The following is a 22,602-nucleotide window of genomic DNA, read 5'->3' as shown; positions in this document are numbered from 1 at the left end:
GAATTTCCTACTCCCACAGATTCAGCTTTCCGGAAAATATTTTCAAACCATGCACGTGTATCTGTGCATAGAACTCTTACTAAATCTTTAACATCTTTTAATTTTCTGGGTTCAATACCTACACGAGGGACTGGAAAGCTATCCAAATTATCTTACAGACCATATATCCTTCAATAACTGAAACTTGTCATGAAACGTAATATTATAATTCTGGCTTCCTGATACAGTTCCTTCAGGAGAGTGACATAATATGACATACTTTGGAATTGAAAACTGAAGTCCTTTAGTTTGTGGTGTTGCAAATGACAGTGGGCTGAGAACGGCAGATCATTCTGATAGTAAGGATTTAGTATCCGAATCATCTGAGGTTTCATTTGGTAAGTATTCACTGTCATCTGCTGAAATATCAGATGTTTCTCCTCCTGACATTACTCCTGCGTCAGCTGTTTCGAGTCTGGTGAGTGATGATTGCTGGCTCGCCCTAAATCAGCATTGGAGCGTATTTTACGTCCGGCACGAGCAATATTTGGAAGAACGGCGCAACTCAATATAGCACATCACACGCCATCTATTGACACTACCGAAAAGCCATTTAGGTAGTATCTAGAAGAGCCTCCAAGGAACGTATATATGCAATTTACCGAATAACGCCACAACCTGACTTAAGCCCTTCTTCCATCCATGTCTTCAATTATTGTTAAGTTATACGTTTAATATCCTTTCGGCTACTGTTGGTCTTTGAAGACGCTGGACGGTAAATACCAACAGGCTCTGCTGGGATTCGACGTCACAATTTTCAATAAAGGAGAGGAGCGGCACGTCAACTACTCTACACAGTGAGTTACGTTATTATGTGCCTTTGATGATCGTAAGTAAGCAGAAACCGGAAATGAAGAATTGGGCAATGAGGGAAGAAGAAATAGTAACTCAGATCCATTTCTGATCAGACTACAGTGCTTTGCGTCTTGTGGTATGGGCTAGAACGAAGTGTTACTTTCACTGATCCGTCTGTATCAGTCTCCGTGACTGAAGTATGAGCGATGTTAATAACACCATTTCTTATGCAGCCAGTCCCTATGATGAATGGTCGGTTGATTAGAGCCTTCCAACGAACTTGGTAGACTGAGGTGAGCACCTCCTAGCAAAGTGAGGAAAGCAATTGGAAATCACCCCACTCCTCATTTTCTTAGTAGGCTACATCTCTTCAGTGATACCTGGGTTATTTATGACAGGTGATGCTGAAGCTGTGAGAATCCAACCAGTCTTCGGGCTGAAGATTCAATATACAAAATTGCCTTTACGTCCCATTAACTACTTCTACGGTTTTCGGAGAAACCGATGCGCCGGAATTTTGTCCCATAGGAGTGTGTCGGAGACTGGCATATTTTACCACTTCCATATAGCATCGCACTAAGCCAGGATCGAACCCACGAACTTGGGCTCGGAAGGCCAGCGCTTTACCGTCTGAACCACTTAATTCGGAATTCAGGTAGAATAATTATTTGTGAATAATCATTATTGTCACACGATGTTGTGCCGAAAACTTGTCAAGTTGATATTGTATTAAGAGGCAAGACAACGAGATTATTGGTCTCTCTTGATAGTAAGAGGTGGCGGGGCGGGGGGGGGGGGGGAGGAGGAGGAAAAAGCAACTCCACGAAGAATAAAGGTATCCACAAAATAAACAGATGGTCCTTGATGGGAGGTGGAAAAATGAAACAATGTCTATGTCTTATAACCTAAAACTGCAGGGATCAGAAAAATTCTTTTCAGTTAACAAACGGAGACGGGCCACTGCAGGGATCAGAAAAATTCTTTTTAGTTAATAAACGGAGATGGGCCCGAAACAGAGATAAAGAGAAGCCTGGCACAGTAAAAAGAAGAAATGCCAGGCTCAGCTCGGTGTGATGTGGTTGCCACACCAAGTCACACTTGAAGATATCCATCCATCCATCCATCCATCCATCCATCCATCCATCCATCCATCCATCCATCCATCTATTTATCTATCTATCTATCTATCTATCTATCTATCTATCTATCTATCTATCTATCTATCTATCTATCTATCTATCCACCGGCATCTTCTCTCTACACAAAAATGAAATGACGCAAGTCTACCTTCCGAAACGACATCAAATTTAAACCGCTGGCGGAATGTCATGATTTTTTTCCCTACTGGTTTAACATCGCACTAACACTTTGAAGGTTTTAGGCGACGAAAGGATGGGAAAGAGCTAGGATTGAGAAGGTAGCGGCCGTGGCGTTAATTAAGGTGTGAAAATGGAAAACCATCTTTTGAGCTGCCAACGGTTGGAATCGAACCCACCATCTCCCGAATGCAAGTACATAGCTGCGCGACCCTAACTACACGACCAACTCGCTCGGTAATGACATTTTGCACAAACGTTCTCAGGGGTATTTATCATATGACTACGTTTTATTTCAAAATAAAGACCTGAAAATATATTTGCGAAATTGCTTGAGAAAAATCGCGTAATAGCTTACGTCCAGACCAGAGACCATGGTTACTCGGACATAGCAATGACATACATTTATTGATATGAGGGCGATAGCCGACATAATGATGGTGTGAGGTTTTCCAAGCGCGGTGAAAGTAAGTCAGCCTGTCTAGAGGCTCCCTACACCAAAATATTCCTTAGTAAATTAACTTTCCTAACTGACCTCAGATTTCTAACACGGCAACTTCAAGAGCGCTAAAAGGTCCAAAGATACTAAAAATGAAATGAATTAAAATTTGCGACTTCGATTATATATTTAGTTTATCATTTTAAAAAGGCAGTAAGAATTTCAAATTCGAACCATTTACTTCGGTGAAATTGGAAAATAATGATAACAAGCATATGTCCGACTCATTGGCGGAATGGTCGCGTACTGGCCTTCGATTCAGAGGGTCCCGGGTTCGATTCCCGACCGGGTCTGGGATTTGTATCGCGTGTGATTAATTCTTCTGGCTTGGGGACTGGGTGTTTGTGTTTGTCCCAACACTTTCATCTTCATATTCAGACAACGCACCACCCACAGAAACACCCAATAGTGATTACGTCCCTCCATATAGGGTTGGTGTCGGGAAGGGCATCCGGCCGTAAAACAGGGCCAAATCCACATGTGCTACACAGTTCGCACCCGCGCCCCCTCAGATGTGGGAAAAGCGGTAGTAGAAGAAGACTGATAAGTATAAATATCTCTAGGATTTAACTTAACACCGATTTAAGGCGTTACAAAATGTTACATAAAAACGTTACAATACCCATATAATAAACAAGCGGCTACCGGCCTATCGGATGAAACTGTCTGTAGATTGGTTTGTTTACACGCCGATTTTGCTGTACGGGACTGAAAGATGGGTGGACCCCGAATATCTTATTCCCAAGTTAAAAGTGGCAGATATGAAAGTAGCGAGAAACTGCTAGTACAAACAGGTGGTACGAATGGCAGGAGGGTACTCGACATGAGGAGATAAACGCTAAGTAAGGAATGCACTCGATGGATGAAGCTGTAGGCCTACCTATAACGGCTTCGGCAGTGGGGTTATGTGAAGCGAATGGATAAGAATAGGTTATGTACGATAATAAAGGACTCGGTCGTGGAGGGCAAGAGAAGTAGAGACAAGTCGACGATAGTTAGACTCAGTTTTTAACGAATTAATTATAAAAGGCATGGAACTAAACATCTGGTACATACTGTTATATTTTATTTCCAGTTATTGACCTGAGAATACAATATTTGCCATTTTTAAAAAATCGCTTTATGCAGTAGTTTAAATTGAGATGATGCCTCTTCATCTCTTGTTCAATCACGCCTGATGTACTGGACCAATGGAGATGGAATTTGGTATGGATATACCTCAGAATTACAGTTCAAAAAATGTTCAATAATAAACCTTTATAAGTGACGGCCATTAATTAGTAGGGGTTGACTGAAATTGTGCATGTTTTATCCGCTAAAAACCTAAATAATGGGCGAACAGTTAACTTAGTCCTATCACCAAATAAAGCCAAGCAGCGTAAAAAAGCTGCCATATGCTTTTTCTTTGTAGCTCTAATGTTCTCTTGAAAATTCGGTCTTTATGTGTTAACTCACGCGTTCCAGAGTACGTACCGGCCAAGCGCTGTTCGGCTGGATATTTGTTCCGTTCTTGTCAGGTCCTCCTACTTCAGATTGGACAGCAGAGTGTATGAAGGTTGCTTCTTAAAGATTAACACGTCAACGAATGGTAGAAACGGAAGTCAGCGACATCATCAACGACGGGTATGTTCTGCTAGTATTCGGGCCTTGCGGTATACATTTCCCTTACCTTATTGACGTCAATTTTAGTTTATGGCTGTAATTCTTTTTCTTTGCAGTTCTGACTGAAAACATAATACGTACAGAATAGAAGGGTGGCGCTTTATGCTCAGAGGAGAGCACAGTAGAGGGGGTATTGGTAGGCATAATAATAATAATAATAATAATAATAATAATAATAATAATAATAATAATAATAATAATAATAATAATAATAATAGCAAAGGGGGCATGGTTCAGTGAGGCACAGAAAAATCTGCAGGAGAATGGGATCTCATTCGAAGATATCCAGGAGCGTGTCCCACTTAAGAAAAAACTCCAAGAACATCAGAGTTTCCTACCAAAGCCGAAGATGAAAACTGGAAAGGCATGGACGCAAGAACGAAAGGAGCAACACCGTATACGAATGAAGGAGTATTGGACCAACATTAAACCTCAAGGGAAACAGTTGAAATGACGTGCTCCTTAGTTGGCCGAAACGAAACAAGAAAAGAATAATAATAATAATAATAATAATAATAATAATAATAATAATAATAATAATATAGGTGTAATAAAGTTTTGTTAATTGTTGCCTAACAACAGTTTAAATAATAACCTTTCTGTAAATAGTTTGATGAATTAATTTATAACTGATACTGGAATTAATAAAATTCAGGTAGGTTTGAAGGTGACTGCTTGACGGATAAAACATAGAATGACGTGGAAAGTAATGGTGGATGGCTATGTGATACATAGAATGCAAGCAAGCACCTATGGCACTGTGCACGCTCCTGGATAAGAGGCAACCCACCCCACACTGTTGAGGGTTTACGCTCCGTATTTTGACAGTGTGAGACTCACACAACTAGCAAATTTGGAGCCGTTTTTTTGAAGGACGATTTTCTTCTTTGTAACGGATATTCTCAGGTGAATCCCATTTCCTCAAGAGTCAAGAACTTCTCGTAAGTCCAGCGTTGTTCATGACCTCTGCATAGTTCACAGCCTGAATATTTACTCGGGTACGGTGTGCAAAATAAGCCAAGAAGTCCAGTGATTACGAAAGACAAAAGTAGTTAAATGTTACTTCAAAGCAAATACAACTTCCTCTCAGAGAATTCTGAGGCAAGATGAAGGCCACAAGACAATATACCGTGTCCAACGTGTCATTAACAGCGAACAAAATACATATTTTTTCAGTTGCCAAAATGAAAATGCGGGAGAAAATACAACCGAAGGAATTAGGAATCGGTCGACTGACAAGGTTATTTTGACACGTATTTCCTGTGCTTCAGGCTGCAGCATCAAATCTCGGCACAGTCAGTTTGCATTTTGAGTGCTCATATATACCCGTGCAGGAGATTTACCAGCTGTATTAAAGAACCACTTTCTACAGCAAATTTTTAGAATATATTACGATCATTACTACTATTATTATTATTATTATTATTATTATTATTATTATTATTATTATTATTATTATTATTATTATTATTATAGGTGCAGGATTCGGGAGCATGTCATTGGGTTTCTGGGTTTGACTTTCGATCTGTTCACAATAGACAGTCCTTTCAGCAGAAAGCAAAATTATTTTTCTTCCGTTTATTCCATCTATTTTTGAGGTAGCCGGAGCCGCCCTGGTTGATATTAGTTTTGGTCTGGAGTATATGGGCGCGATTTTGTACGTCAAATTCCAATAATTCGGGATCGACTGTGATTCAAACTTCAGCCGTTAGGGTGGGAGGCCAGCAGCTACGTCACGGCACTAATGACGAAAATCAGCAATAAAAACTGAAGAGTCGAACAAAGTGGTTCTATGAAAGTCGATCATCGGGGGGCTTTCATGAGTGTCCAAACTCACTCCAAGTGTACGCAAAAGAAGTAACTTATTGCAAACACAGAATCATTTATTCGAAGCCGCTTTCGTGGTCGAAAAGTTTACTAATATACCGTAATGAAATTGGAAGCTGTCATGTCCGTAGTCTGAAGTTCAAATCATGGTACTGACAGAGGCGGTATAGTATTTCAGCACAACTGGAACGACGGCAATATATTTCCCTTCGCATCTATGGGTTTTCGCGATATTGTTCTGGCTCAGTCATGGCAGATACATGTCAGCTTTCTTATCCGACTGCCTAACAGGGCGGGATGCTACAATACTAATGCTTTGACTATGGCAGCGAACAACAACAGACAAATAATGTCAATTCTACAGTTCGATGTATACCATCATAGCACAAGTCTGTGGTGAGATGGTACTGAAATTGTCGATTCAAGGACAAAACGCTATTACCAGCTCCTAATAATGTAGGTTATTAGACATTTTATTTTCTACATTTAAGAACACATGACCAATATATAACTAACAATGAACAATAAGAAATAGTTCCTGCAAGCTCTTAATCTGTTAGTGCAAAGTAAGTTTGACAAGTACAAATTTAATTTTAAAACATAACGGCCAAAACCAAGATTTGATTATACTATGGCTCACCTTGATGTTATATCCAGCAATAGCAGATAGGACGGTGACAAGAGCAGCATGCCCCAATGTACAATGAACAGTCCTCACTCCTGTCATCGTCATGAACGACTGAGAACCTTGGCTACTCTTCATCAAGTTAGCACTAATTTACACTTCACAATGTTCCTTTCAACACCGGGCACTTACGACATGCCCTAAAGACCAGGCGTAAGTTCAAGAAGCCAGCAAACTTGTAGTTTTACATGGCTCTTGAAATTTTGATCATAGCCACAGTTTTACGTTGAATCCAAAACAACAGAGACGTGACATTTCTTTTCAAAACGCACACATGCATTGGCCAGGATTGGACGAGAATCCGGCAACGATGCCATTTTTCTATTTTTAAATAATGTTATTGATTTGCGGTCCCACTTACTGCTATTACGGTTTTCGGAGACGCCAAGGTGCCAGAATTTTGCCCCGCAGGAATTCTTTAACGTGCCATTAAATCTGCCGACACAAGGCTGATGTATGTGAGCACCTTCAAATACCACTGGTCTGAGGATCGAACCTGTCAGTTGGGCTCAGAAGTCCAGCGCTCTACCAGGCAAACAACTCAGCTCGGCATGCCATTCGGTTATTACGCCCTCCGCAGACTTTAATTTAGTTAAGTCTGTTTTAATTTTCTGTTGAGACCCTACGTCATTTAAATATTATAATGGCAAGTCAAAAGCCAAGGAACAATTAACGCTGTCACCGATATACACCTTCAGGGAGGGATATTTCCGCCGTGCTGACCTCAGTTGCAAGGTTGGTCGTCGTCTCTCTGTATCCATGATAACGGGTTCGATCCCGGCTGAGGTTGTTGACATTTGAGACATTTGTTAAAATACGGCCATTGCGGTTTGATGGTTTCTGCCACATTAATGAAATCCGTGGGACAGAAGTTCAACACTCTCACATCTCTCAAAATATAAAGCAATTGAAGGGGAATGAAATATATTATTATTATTTCCTGTTAGAGGAAAACTCCGCCTTATATTCGTATTGTATTTAGATTCTGTCTAATGACCAGTGTTATTACAATTTCTGTATTGAAAATAATGTGGTATTGAGGATATCATTGCCAATCCTAGGAGACGATAACGGAGATTATTCAACACGAACATTTTTGACTTACAGATATTACGTTTCCGATTAACATTAAAATATGAAAGCATTTGTTTATGTTTGTACGCGTTCATTCGAATTAGTAATAAATCGGTAATTCATTTGAATTGGAATAATAATGTTATTTGCTTTACGTCCCACTAACTACTTTTTTACGGTCTTCGGAGACGCCCATTTGAATTCGAAAAAAATAGATATGGACTACTCGCCGTGATAAGAAAACGGTTAATATTAATTGCTAGATCCTCATAATTATACATTTTCAGTTTTACGTCACTATTCATTCTTCTTGAGTAATTTCATTTGCATCATTAAACTAATATTATCTCGACGAGTTAACAACACTCAGTATTTACAGACAGTATTGTTTTCATTCTTGTTGGTATTCATAGTCAGTTGTTGGAACAGGTGCGTAGAGCACTCGTAAGTAATTTGGCACGTCTTATGATACCCGTGCGTGCTTATTTAACAGAACAGGAACTCAAATTGTCTTCAGAACGTACGAAGGGATTCGGTGGCCGTAAACAAACTATTTCTATACAGACATAAGGCATTTTTTTCATTGGAATATAGTGAATGTTTTACAGAAACTAGGCCACGAAAGATCAGGCTCATCATCAATTTTCAGTAGTGCAACAGTAACTAGTTAAACATGTAGGAGATCTACTGCAAAATCAGACGTTCCTCGTACAAAAATAATTATTCCATAATTTTCCTGAGTGAGTATAGATTACTCTTTGCAGGTTATTTGAACATTCTTAAGTACGGTATACCTAAGCGATTGTTTGGAGCCCTTGACGGAGTTCCAGCAGATCACAAGTCCAATTAAGTTTGCAAATGAAAATATTGCCCACTTACATTCTGTGTAGTGGAGAGAAGATTCTCTGAGTTCCGAAATATTTTCATGAACACATGACATGTAACACATGACAACTGACAAGAAATGAAAACGAAACGTATATCTATTTGAATGTAATTCATATAATATTCAATTGAAATATTTTCCAGATTTTCTCTTAAAACTTTGCAATAATAATATCCCTGTTTAAAATGAAAGCTTTACGGAAAATATAACTACAATTTGACCATTTTTTTTGCTAGTTGCTTTACGTCGCACCGACACAGATAGGTCTTATGGCGATGATGGGACAGGAAAGGCCTAGGAATAGGAAGGAAGCCGCCGTGGCCTTAATTAAGGTACAGCCCCAGCATTTGCCTGGTGTGAAAATGGGAAACCACGGAAAACCATCTTCAGGGCTGCCGACAGCGGGGTTCGAACCCACTATCTCCCGGATGCGAGCTCACAGCTGCGCGCTCCCAACCGCACGGCTAACTCGCCCGGTGACCATGGTTTTAAATGCAGTTCGTTAATGCCTGTTTTGGTATTGTATGGCGGCTGTATAAAAGCCTATTTTTAACAGCGTTATCAGTCCTCAGTTCATTCCTTACACTTCAATAAGACGACTACCCAACAGGAATGCTAGGTCGTTGCAGTACTTCTTCTGTCGTCATTTCCGCAAGTGTGTGTCATCGTTTGTCTTAATCTGGTTTTATGAATGACTGATCTCTATTTATGTGAGGACAATATTCCTACAATTGCCAAATGAAGGTAGTTTTCTATATTATACATCGGTAAATGATAAGAAATAGAATACCTCGTATTTCTTGTTTATTCGGGTTTTTATAGAACTAGTATTTATGTATTTCTCTCAGGTTAATTGTCGACAATGTACAGTGTTAAAAATCACAGGAATGTGATGGAAATGTACAGAGTATTTGATGAGAGACATACAAGCAATGTGGGTGGAACTGACTGCCCTCGGTTACTTGTCTTAATCCGTCTTATTGGTATCCTACGATTTCATTAGATTTATTCTTCCGTGAAGGATGTTTCAGAACAGGGCAGGGAAACAAAAGTGCTTTTATCGATCAATGCACCAATTTCTCAAATGAAAGATTTAATGAAATGGGGATAACATTTTCATAACTGTTTTAAATGCATAACAATTCAACATATAAGCAGGTCCTTATAAAGCAGACCCTCCGATGATGGTGGGCTGCGTCTGTTGTGAATGGGAAACTGCATGTTAGCGTGGTAGAGGATAGTATTGTTTAACTTGTATGACTTGCAGGAATGTCGGAGACAGCAGAAATACCCAGACCCCGGGCCAAGGGATTCAGTACCGCAAATAAATACCTCGACTTTGTGTAGAATCGAACCAAGGGCCCCGGGAACCAGAGACCAAGACGCTGACTACCCAGCCACGGAGCAGGAATTCAACATATAAAAGATTTTCACTTTAAAACGGTGCTAAAGTGTCAAGTTTCTTAGTGTTCCTTTTTGTGTAAAATAATAATAATCTATATATATATAATAAGAGTTTTGTCTGTACATTGCTCAGAATTTGAAAATAATGGTATTTCTGTATCGGCCATGTCCATAGTAACAAGAAAATGCACTTTTTGCTTTTCCGTAATTTCTGTCTGTCTGTCTGTCTGTCTGTCTGTCTGTCTGTCTGTCTGTCTGTCTGTCTGTCTGTCTGTCTGTACACGCATCACGAGAAAACGGTTGAAGCGAATTTAATGAAAATCGATATGTGAAGTCGGGGGATGAGCCTCTGCAATTTAGGCTACAAATCATTTTACTCACGCTGAGTGAAATGGTAGTTTAGGGGAAGGCCTAAAATTGAATTCTCAACTATTTATGTTATTAGTGGTCTAATGAAAATCGGTATGTGAAGTCGGGGGATGAGCCTCTACAATCTAGGCTATAAATCATTTTACTCACGCTGAGTGAAATGGTAGTTTAGGGGAAGGCCTAAAATTGAATTCTCAACTATTTATGCTATTAGTGGTCTATTTTAAAGAAAATGGGTATGCAAAGGTGGGGAATAAGATTGCTACAATCTAGGCTATCAATAATTGTATTCACGCTGAGAAAAATGGTAGTTTAGGGGAAGGCCTAAAATTTAATACTCAAATATTGTTATTAGTAGTCCTATCTTGATGAAAATCGGTATGTAAAAATCAGGAAATAAGTTGCTATAGTCTAGGCTGTAAATTATTTTATTCACGCTGAGTGAAATGGTAGTTTAGTGGAAGGCCTAAAATGTAATTCTCAAATCGATGAATGCTACATAACTGTTATATAGTATTAAATTTCCTATTATTCATGTCTTACACATTGTTACCGTACTGGCTATGATCACAAAGATATTCATGAATTTGGATTTTTGTTACTAAGCCCATATCAGCACCGAGTAACGAGAAAATGGGTAATCAGTATTTAATGAAAATCGGTGTGTAAATTTGGAGAATAAGAAACTACAGATTTTACAAATCACAGAGTTGAAAGAAAACTAAATGTGAAGGCCTACAATATAGAAAGCTCATAAGATTGATCAACAATACCATTACATTGACCATTGTTTGTCGTGATGTGCTTTGTGTGTTCTGTTGCCCCTCATCTCCGGTAGATAGGATTGCTGCTGCGTACAGAGTATTTTTTATTTGATTTACGTCGCACCGACATAGATAGGTTTTATGGCGACAATGGGATAGGAAAGGGCTAGGAGTGCCTTAGGCCTTAATTAAGGCACAGGCCCAGCATTTGACTGGTGTGAAAGTGGGAAACCACAGAATACCATCTTCAGCATTGCCGGCAATGGGGTTCGAATCCACTATCTCTCGGATGCAAGCTCACAGCTGCGCCGCTAACCACACAGTCAACTCGCCCAGTCGTACAGAGTGTAACAGCCTGCCTGAATATTGATGGGAAGTAGCTGGGGAGTTAGATAACTTTCTTCTTTAGCATGCCATTCCCCTGGTTTATAAATTTTCTGATACTACTGGTACATAACACACTGGATCATCATAGCATTCGGGCTATTCAATCCCTACTCTGAGGCACTGATTGGAATGAACAGTGTGCATATTTAACGGAATAATGGCAGATGAGTGTTCATGGCAATCTGCAGCCTGGTCATCCCAGCTCTGGAACTTTGGACTATTAGATTGGCACCGCAATCTAACCGCTGCACTGTTCGTTAAAAGTGATAAAACGTGCGGCTTTCCATTTGATCGAGTATTTTATATGATAGCATTGCTTCTAATCGCTACATTCATACTTACGTTTTTGTAATGACCTATGTTGATTTCAGTTAGGAAAAGCACAAAGTCAGTCTTTCTGAGAATCCCGTAGCGAAGCACGGGTTTATCAGCTAGTAATAATAATAAAATAATAATACGAAGAAGAAGAAGAAGACGGAGAGGACCTTTGTCTGAAGAGCACAAACAGGCACTCATCGCTGGCCTCAGAAGATACTGGCAGGAATTCAAAGCCGGAACAAGAACAAGACCTAGACACTAAAAGTTGGTTGTTACCACGCAGTCCATAGAGGCTCAACTCGATGTATAAAATAATAATAATAGTAATAATATTTTTACGTCCCATTAATTACTTCTACGGTTTTCGGTGATACAAGATGATTTTTACGTGCCGGTAAATCTACCGACAAGAGGCTGGTGTATTTAAGCATCTTCAAATACCGGTGGGTTCCTTTTACGCAAAACGGATGACTACCGAAAATCTTCCTGTTTTCTTAACAAAAAATTGGAGCAGCTCTTTATCGCAAAACATAACGAATCAGCACCGCAAATAAAATATGTACAGCAGCTTTCCTTTAAAACAGGCAACACTATCTTCCAGTGTTTGCCCCGATGAGCCGTTTTTCCTACAGTAGGATAAGCTCGAACCGATGTGCAGTTCTTACCGTTAAGTTGTCCGCCTTAGCACTATTAGCTGCCGTCCTTGGAGGCTCAGGTTCGATTCCCGGTACTGCCAAAAAATTAAGAAAGGCAGGAGAGCTGGTATGTGGTTGAAATGGTACATGCTCATGCAGCTCACCTCCATTGGGGGTGTGCTTGAAAAGAGCTGCAACATCTCAGGACGAGGACACGTGTTAAGTTAGTTAGATTATTGGGTTAAGTATCCTACATAACTTTGAGCTTAACGCCATCTACCGATAGGTGTGCAGTCAAAGTAGAAGAGCATTACGCAGTTACCAAAGCGTGCATTTTTCTATGGAACTGAATATATGTTGGCCTGGCGATTATGTACATTCGTTATTCAGCCCGAATACCACCGCATGAGCCGATATCGAACCCGGCAATTTCGGCTCAAAATGGCAATGCTCTAGTGTCCGATCCACCCCGCCAGGCCCGCTTTCCTAAAGTGATGGAAATGGTCGCAGCTTGCAGTCAGGTAACATTCCGACATTCTTCTGTCTGTCGAGAAGTTTTCATTCCCCGCCCGTCGGGCGGGGCGGGCCCCCTAGATCGTTACGCGATCTCTCGGGCCGAGAGAAGTGAGAAGATCTGGGAGGTGTGAGAAATGAAGAAGGTGGGTAATGCGAATCTATATTAGGTGGAGAAGTGATGAGGGTCTCTTGGTTGAGGAGATGTTAGGAGTTAGCTTGGCTGGGGTGATGAAAGGAAGTGAGGATTTATACAGGAGTATCGAGATGGAAGTTGCGAGAGGAAATAAGGTGGTGTAGTGTAGAAGCTATGTGGGAGAGGACAGTCGTGAGTTGTCTTAGATGGTCTAGTATAGGTGGGGGGAGTGAGATATGAACAAAGGGGGCAAGTGGACTGACGTGTTGTGTACGGTGAAAAGGAGGATGATCGAGCCGGGTGGGACGACGAGATGTCGATTGAGGATTTCGAGCGTGGGGAAGGGAACGAGAAGGTTCAACATTATGGCAACGGCCGTAGAGATTGACACCATGGGAGATGAGGTGGTCAATTGCTGCTGCGCTGGTGAGCTGGAGACGGATTAGATATGTGGGGCCGTGGGTGTTAAAGATGCGAAACGCCCTCCAGATGGGTATGCCTTGACGACGAAGTTGATGATGAACTTCCGCTGGCGAGATGAGGGGGTCGACGCCACGAACGACGCAACTGAACAGTGCGGGTGGAGTTGATGTCGATGGCGTTGAGCGGTTGGCGGCTGCTGCAGGTGCGGTTGAAGATGGTGGTAACACTGTTGATGGCGGTAACGGAGGTTGACGGGCTGTTGCTGGTGACGCTGTGGATGGCGGCAACAAAGGTTGACTGGCTGCTGCTGGTGCGGCTGAAGATGGTGGTGACATAGTTGATGCCGATACAGATGGAGTTGGCGTAGACAGTCGGTAGATGCGATGGGGGTCGGGGAGGAAGGTTGACATAACAAGCGATGGATGGGACGATGTAGTAGTGGTGAGAGAATGAGAAGAGTAGGTGTGATAACAGAAGGCTATGGTGGTGGTGATTGTGGTTGTAGGCATGGTGGGGCAAGGTTTAGGGAGGCTAACGTCCAACGAGGAGTCGGCCTATATACTTTGTTGGCTCGGCGCGAGCGGATTGTAAAGATGTGTAGCCACCCGGCCGATCAAAAATCGCAGGAGAGTCTTCTGCGACAAGTTGTGTAGTCCACTGGAGAGACGTCGATGAAAGACTCATTCTTCTAGCGCTAAAGCAGAAAAACCACAGGTGATCGCAAGTGTGATTAGGGTTTTAACCGACTTTTCTTCTCTGCGTGGGACAGAGTGGAAACCGTTCCAGTATCTCAACCTAGTCTTAAATCTGTGGTAAAGCCGGGAATCAACTCCGGTCAACCAAGCGAAAAGATACATGCTAACTTGTAGGCAACGGCGACAGTCTGTTAGTAGATATGTGTTACGTGACGTCTGTCATACAGCGACAATATTCAGTAAAGATCAAGATATATGGTGGCAGGTTTCATTCGTAGGAGACAACAACGTGAACAAGGTGAATTGCTTCACGAAACAAACAGCAAATTTTTATTACAAGTTGATAATATATTCTTTTGGATTTATACCGTGATTGACACTCCTCATATTCAGGGCTACGAAAGAACAGTTCATACTTATGTAGATATCTGTACCTAATAAATGGAGCTGAAGTGCGGCGATGTAAAATAAACAAGAATTAATGAAGCACTTTACAGGCACCCTAGGAACTTATAAACTTGGCACTAGAGAATGTAATACCCCAAAGATACTTAGAAAAATGAAAAATTTCCGAAACTCCCTGAGGGGTTCGAAATTGGGGCTTAAGAGCGAACAGCATAAGAACGCAAGCGTTAGCATTCTTTCACCAAGAGGGAAATTCCTTTACCAAAGGGGTGACCTATGGTTTTCCTGAAAGTTTACATTTTTACATCATACTCTGAGAAATTATTGTGTAAAAATTTCGAGATTTTAAGGATGTAATCTATCGTATTAGGATAGGTATCAAAAAATACGAATTAAAGTCCGGCTCATTGGCTGAAATGTCAGCGTAAGTTAGCAGTATTCGGTTCAGAGAGCCCAGAGTTCGATTCTCGGTCGGGCTGAGGAACGTTTGCATTTGGTTAGCCTCTTGCTCAGGGACTGCGTTTTTGTGCTCATCTTAATATACTTCTCTTCATCTACATATAACACACCACATTATCAACCACCATTGACCCAAATTTATATCAAGTAGCTAACCAATAAACCGGGAAAAAGGCCAGGAAGAAGAAGAAAACACACTTCCAGGCACTAAAATTTAACACGTGGTATAAAGTTCTCTAGAAAACGAAAAAACGAAATTATGGCTTAGAAGAAAGACAGTGGAAGTACGTAACTGTGAGCATTTTTTCAGCCAGAAGGAAACTTTTCTCTTAAAAGGTACACTACGCACAAAAATTGGCCGGAAAAAATATTTCATTTTATACATTCTCGAAACGGGAGGATATTCGTTAACTGTGGATAGCCGGTGGCCGAAGAGATGATACTTGGAATCCTACCACTTGCACAACATGTTCATCCTATTTAATCTCATATGTGTATGTTATTGGTTTTACGTCCCACTAACTACTCTTACGGTTTTCAGAGATGCCGAGATGCCGGAATTTTGTCCCGTAATTCTGTAAAGTGCCAGTATATCTTCCGACACCAGGCTAGTGTATTCTAGCACCTTCAAATACACCGGAGTGAGTCGGGTACGAACCCGTTTACTTGCGTTCAGAAGACCAGCGCTTTACCGGCGTTGCTACTCAGTCCGAAATGTGATATGGGGGGGTATTTGCTTTGCGTCGCACCGAAACAGATCGGTCTTATGGCGACGATGGGATGGGAAAGGACTAGGAGTGAGAAGGAAGCGTTAATTAAGGTATAGCCCCAGCATTGGCCTGGTGTGAAAATGAGAATCCACGGAAAGCTATCTTCAGGGCTGCCGATAGTTCGTACTCACTTTCTCCCGAATGCAAACTCCACGCCTACTCACTCGGTTTGAGGTTCTTATCACACCTAATAACTTAACAGAGAGTTGCCAATATGCAATATTATGAAAGTTGGATTTAATTGCAAATTTCTCGTATGAAAGTTATTGGAAAGCTCAAAATGAATCCCAGTAAGATATGCAATCGCTTCAATGTACCTCGACAAACCATCTCTTCTGTAAATGTTACCGTAACAGGGGATAGCGTCGAGAGGAACAATTGGAAGGTTTTTCAAAGACGAGAGATTATCTGAAGAAAGATGAAGTTTAATTTCCTCTTCAAACGTGCTAATTAGCAGACGGCGCTGAATAGAAGAGCTGAAAACAATGGAAACATTTCTCTTTCCGTTTGTAATCATAACGTTTAAGAAAATTGTGCAACTATTGTCTATGTATTAAGTGAACATGTTCTTGCTCACTATAAAGACGTGAAATATGCATAATTACACCATATACTCGCTAAAGTAAGTTAAGGTCGGCGAACAACAATACAGAACAGAGTAGAATATTTGTCTCTCCCAATCTCGGAAAACTGGAGCATGGAAAGGAAGAATTTCGTTATTGTAACCGTTTGATATAATATACTCTGTCTTCAATGAGCAGAAGCGTACTTGATTCTCCAGAAGGACGTCGTTTCGTTTCCCCGTCAGGAAGTGGAATAATTTAGAAACGAGACTTCCCGTCCGGAGATGAATATGGCTCAAAGGCTCACCCCGTCAACACGAGAAATGAAAAACTATCGTATAACCTACTGTACAGCCCGTTGGGGACTGCTGCCCAGCCAGAAGGCCCAACGAATTTGGAGTGCTCTGTGTTTAGCGTGACGAAGTCCTCAGCCGTATCGCTTAGTTTTCATGACCGGGTTCTCTGCTTTCCGTATCAGATAGTGTTCTCGTAAGGCTGAATGAACACCATTTCAGCCTTCAGTCCAGAATGAAAGTCGTTGGACTGGCCGGGAATAGATCCTGGGGCCTGAAGATATTACGCAGGCACGATAGCCCACTACAGGGCTAACAACAGCAGAAATACATATCACATTAATTTCTGAGGGGCAAAGGCTGTTGTAACCAATGCCGCGGTTGCGAAAAGGGGAAACCTTGCATCAGGGACCTTCATAACTTGTAATTTAGTCACGCCTGGTTTATTCCTGTAGCTCGGAGCAGAATGTTTGCTTTCGTTGTAATACCGATCTTCATTTCTGGACGTCACAGGAAAACTATCGTGACACTTTACTAAATTTACAGGAGAGCAGAAAGAAACTGCTGAGGTGCATATTTCTATCTATCTTTAAGGCAGGTCGAATCGACAGTTCTGACCACGGTAAAATTCGTAAGAGTCGGTACGATAAGGAATGAGGCGGAGAGCATAAGGTTGAACTGTTGTACATTCACTTTCCATTGTTTATCGCTGGTTTCTCCTTGCACATACGGTAGTATCACGCAGCTTATTTTCATTCTTGGAAAACATACACTTACAATAGTGCACCCATAAGAGAAGTCACATACGATTTAAAAAAACAAAAACAAAATCGTTCTATTTGCTTTTACAATAGTTAACTTTGATTTCCAGATTTAGGAGTACATACGACACATCACACTACCAACCACCATAGAAACACGCAATATTTAATACATCCCTCCATCTAAGGCTGACGCCAGGAAATGTGTCTGGCCGTAAAATTGATCTTAATCCAAATATAATACCGACCCGAAGTTCTTAGGAAACGGCCAATAATAATAATAATAATAATAATAATAATAATAATAATAATAATAATAATAATAATAATAATAATAATAATGGCAGGTTCGATTCTGGCTCAGTCCGGTGGTATTTGAAGGTGCTCAAATACGTCAGCCTCGTGTCGGCAGATTTACTGGCACGTAAAAGAACTCCTGCGGGACTAAATTCCGGCACCTCGGCGTCTCCGAAAACCGTAAAAGAGTAGTTAGTGGGACGTAAAACAAATAACATTAAAAATTATTATTAATTATTGTTAATGTTAATGATAATAATAGTATGCCTTTGCTGGCGGGACCTAGAGTTTACAGTGCACTATTTCTTCTGGTATGGGCTAGAACAATTTTGTTATTTTCATTGATCTGTCTCTGTCTTATCCTTGGCTTTGACAATATGAAAGTGACCGAGGTATGAGCGATGCTAGTAATGCCATTCCTTGTGCAGCCAGTCCATGCTATGAATGGTGTGAAAACGTTGCTCATAGGGTCGGTTGGTGCATGCATTTCAGTGGGCTTGGCAAACTGATATGTAACAGCAACTTCTGGCTCGGTGAGGAAAGCAACGGCAGACTACCTCACTCCTCATTTCCCTAGTACGCCTCTTCAGTGATGCCTAGGCCATCTATGACAGCTGATGGCAGAGCTGTTGAGGATCCAACCAGCCTTAGGGCTGAAGACTGAACATACATACACAATAATAATAATAATAATAATAATAATAATAATAGCCTCCGTGGCTCAGGCGGCAGCACGCCGGCCTCTCATCGTTGGGTTCCGTGGTTCAAATCCCGGTCACTATGTGAGATTTGTACTGGACAAATCGGAGGCGGGACAGGGTACTCCGGTTTTCCCTGTCATATTTCTATTCAGCAACACTCTCCAATATCATTTCATTTCATCTGTCATTCATTAATCATTGCCCCAGAGGAGTGGGACAGGCTTCGGCAGCTGGCACAATTCCTATCTTCGCCGCTAGATGGGGGCTTCATTCATTCCATTCCTGACCTGGTCGAATGACTGGAAACAGGATGTGGATTTTCATTTTCAATAATAATAACAATAATAATGAGAATGAATGAAAACCGGCTGACCACAAATATTCATGAATATACTGTTAGAATAAAGGCAACCACGAAGTGAGAGTGGAGGAGGTAAAGAAGGACGCAGAAGAGCAGATCACAGCAGAGTTGATCATCCATAACAGAAAATAGTTCAGCAGTCGAGTCGACAAATTCAAACAATTCCAAGAAAATCGGATAAAAAGTTACTCCAATCGGATAATATCCGAGGGGCAGAGAAGCGAAAGAATGAAGAGGTTCTGAGAAAATAAGATATGTTAACCTGAAAGTCTTAAGTTCCACGAAGTCCATAGCTGCCAAAAACCGGAAGATAATAATAATAATAATAATAATAATAATAATAATAATAATAATAATAATAATAATAATAATAATAATAATAATTTTACGGCCGGCCTGAGTGGCTCAGACGGTTAAGGCGCTGGCCTTCTGACCCCAACTTGGCAGGTTCGATCCTGGCTCTGTCCGGTGGCAGCCTATTTGAAGGTGCTCAAATACGCCAGTCTTGTGCCGGTAGATTTACTGGCACGTAAAATAACTCCCGCGGGACTAAATTCAGGCACCTAGGCGTCCCCGAAAACCGTAGAACTAGTTAGTGATATGTAAAGCAAATAGCATTATTATTTATTATTAATTTCTTTATTTCGTAAAATGTTGCGATAATGGTCAATAAATGGCTTCAAAATGATTTAAAACACGTACGAGAGAATAAAGCACTTGTCATAATTGCAAAATGTCCGAAATCACCAATATGGAGCGGGAGCATCTGAAAGTTAAGACGGCCGAGCTTGGAAAGTCGTTTCGCGCTGCTGAAGCCCCAGCGGAGCACTTGTACTGCCCCAGTGATGGAAAAATGATCTGGAACTTAGAGTGCTGAAGATGTACAAATGGAGTTATTGACACGACAACGTCCTGTGTCATTTGAATGAAACAGGAACACAATTTTCCAAGTAAGGGCCTTGCAAATTGTAATTAAATTCTACATCACAGAATTCCCCGGGGAGTGACAACATGGGCAACACAGCTCTCATTGCTAGAGGGGACAGCCGACTCAACGACGGCTGAACATGTAGTGCATGGACAGCCGACTCAACGACGGCTGAACATGTAGTGCATGACAATAAACAGTGAAAACACCAATCCACTGCTACTCTGTGCAATGCCTATAGCAATGTAAGGAGAACAATGAGTGAAGGGAGGCGTGCCTTTGTTTTCCTTTGCGATTTTCATCTGATGCATCATTTTCTCTTGCTGGTTTCTGTTGTCCTCGTTTCGTTTGTGGTCTACTGATATCTCGGTAATCTTGTCTGTATGAAACCTTTCCGATTGATTTTTCTAAAGTCTAGAATTGCGAGTGAATGTTACTATGCTAGTGTGGAACAAAAATACATGGCTTGATACTTTAAAATACAGTTCTTTAGCTGAATAAGACTTGAAAACCACGGGGGAAAACAACCCTCAGGATAACCATCAGCGCCAAACTTCGACCATCATATTTTCCAACGGTGAAACTTCTTGTGTAATACCATTCTGCTATCTACGCTTTGCCAGTGAGTCTGTAAATTTTTTCAGTTTGGTTTACGTCGCATCGACAGAGACAGGTATTTTGACGATGACGGGCTAGGAGGAGGAAGGAAGGGAGTCGAACCCACTATCTCCGGAATGCAAGCTCTCAGCTACGTGACCAAAACCGCGTAGCCAACTCACTCGGCCTCATTTGTTCCCACGACAAATACAATTTCTTGGCATTTAAAAATATTCCGCCCTAGGATAGCTGGGTTAACTAGAAGGTGCAAAAGTGTTATTTGACATCGTCAATATCACGTCAACAAATAATTTATAGAATTCAAAAGATTTTCCGGAAACCGAAACACGTGGAGTTCAGGCAGCATAATATCTAAGTGGTATGCTGACAAATTCAAATTCAAGCCAATCTTTTTCAACAAATGGCCGTAAATATGTGAGGCGTCTCATTGTCTTGGAGGAACACAACATTGTTTCTATTTGTTCGTTCTGGTCTCATATTTTTTGTGTAACTTCCCCACACATCTGATTTGGTGGTCGAATTGTGGGATAGTAAAGGATTCCTTTGAAATTCTGACAGATAAGGCATACATTTCTTAGCAAGCTTTCGCTGAACCGCGGCTTCAACACCTACATTCTTTCCCCACGAATTCTTAAATGTTTTTACATGCTTTTACTTCAAATTTCCCTTTCTTTGTGGAAGGTCCCTCTGTGGATCAGTTGTAGACTGTCGGCCTCTGGATCGCAAGATTGCGGGTTCAAACCCGGCAGAGGTTGTCGGATTTCTGAAGGGCGGAAAGAAGTTCATTCGGCACTTCACGACGTATAATATTGGCATGTAAAACCTCTGGTGAAACATTTAGTGCTCACCCGACAAAATTAATTTTTACCCATAAACCACCCAACACAGACCCGTTTCTCTGCCCATCTGCTAGAATAAAACGACCGAACTCGATAGCTACAGTCGCTTAAGTGAGGCCAGTATCCAGTATTCGAGCGATAGTGGGTTCGAACCCCACTGCCGGCAGTCCTGAAGATGGTTTTCCATGGTTCCCCATTTTCACACTAGGCATATGCTGGGGCTGTACCTTAATTAAGGCTAAGGCCGCTTCCTTCCCACTCCTAGCCCTTTCCTGTCCGATCGTCGCCGTAAGACCTATCTGTGTCGGTGTGACGTAAATAAACTTGTAAAAGAGAATAAAACGAAACGTCAAAAGTGACACGGAGGTAGACTAAATGGCGTCAAATTATTATGCCTGCTCACGAACTAGAAAATGTAACTTTCACTAATCCACTAAAAACTCAGTAAGAATACACAGATTCTACTGATTGCGATCAAGATACCTACACAGAGATCGCCTTACAATCGATTACAATAACGATCACGTTTCTAACACATCGAGCGAGTTGGTCGTGCGGTTAGGGTCGTGTAGCTATGAGACTGAATTCGGCAGTTCTGAAGATGGTTTTCTGTAGTTTCCCATTTTCACATCAGATAAGTCCTGGGGCTGTACCTTAATTAAGGCAACGGCCGCTTCTTTCCCACTGCTAGCTCTTTCCTATCCCATCGTCGCCATAATACCTATATGTGTCAGTGCAACGTAAAGAAAATTGTACATTCCTAACACTGCAACCGTACAACGAATTGTTATACAGACTGGGAATTTTCTAAAAACCCAATAGATGGACGTCTGTGCGCAAGACTTTCTGGTACTTCCAGTACCTTGAAAACATGTAGGATTTTCACAACTATCGCCTGGAAAGAACAGTCTAAAAGACTTACCCACGGTGCACTTCCACTTAGTCATGAATCTGGATGGGTGACAACTTACCTGGAACAAGAGAAACATGAGTTATGACCGCCTGCGATAAACGATATTTATGGTTAAAAATTACACAAATTTACTCCACTTACAAGAAATCAAGAACAATTAAATAACTGAACCTACGAAGAGGTTAAAATCAATCAATCAATCAATCAATCAATCAATCAATCAATCAATCAATCAATCAATCAATCAATCAATCAATCAATCAATCA

General features: G+C 41.1%; 1 protein-coding gene across 1 annotated transcript in view; it reads right to left on the bottom strand.

Annotated features, from left to right (window-relative positions):
• Window positions 1-6,867, bottom strand: part of RhoGEF3 (Rho guanine nucleotide exchange factor 3) — a 536,802-nt gene extending 529,935 nt beyond the window's left edge. The window contains exon 1 of the mRNA XM_067152080.2: window positions 6,779-6,867. Coding sequence (XP_067008181.1) covers window positions 6,779-6,828 — 50 coding nt within the window. The 5' untranslated portion in view covers window positions 6,829-6,867. The remainder of the gene's footprint in view (window positions 1-6,778) is intronic.
• Between the last annotated feature and the right edge of the window lie 15,735 nt (window positions 6,868-22,602).

The sequence above is a fragment of the Anabrus simplex genome, chromosome 1 (assembly GCF_040414725.1).
Source record: "Anabrus simplex isolate iqAnaSimp1 chromosome 1, ASM4041472v1, whole genome shotgun sequence".
Taxonomy (NCBI): Eukaryota; Metazoa; Arthropoda; class Insecta; order Orthoptera; family Tettigoniidae; genus Anabrus; species Anabrus simplex.
The sequence above is the reverse complement of the archived record's forward strand: the minus strand, read 5'-3'. Positions and strand labels throughout refer to the sequence as shown.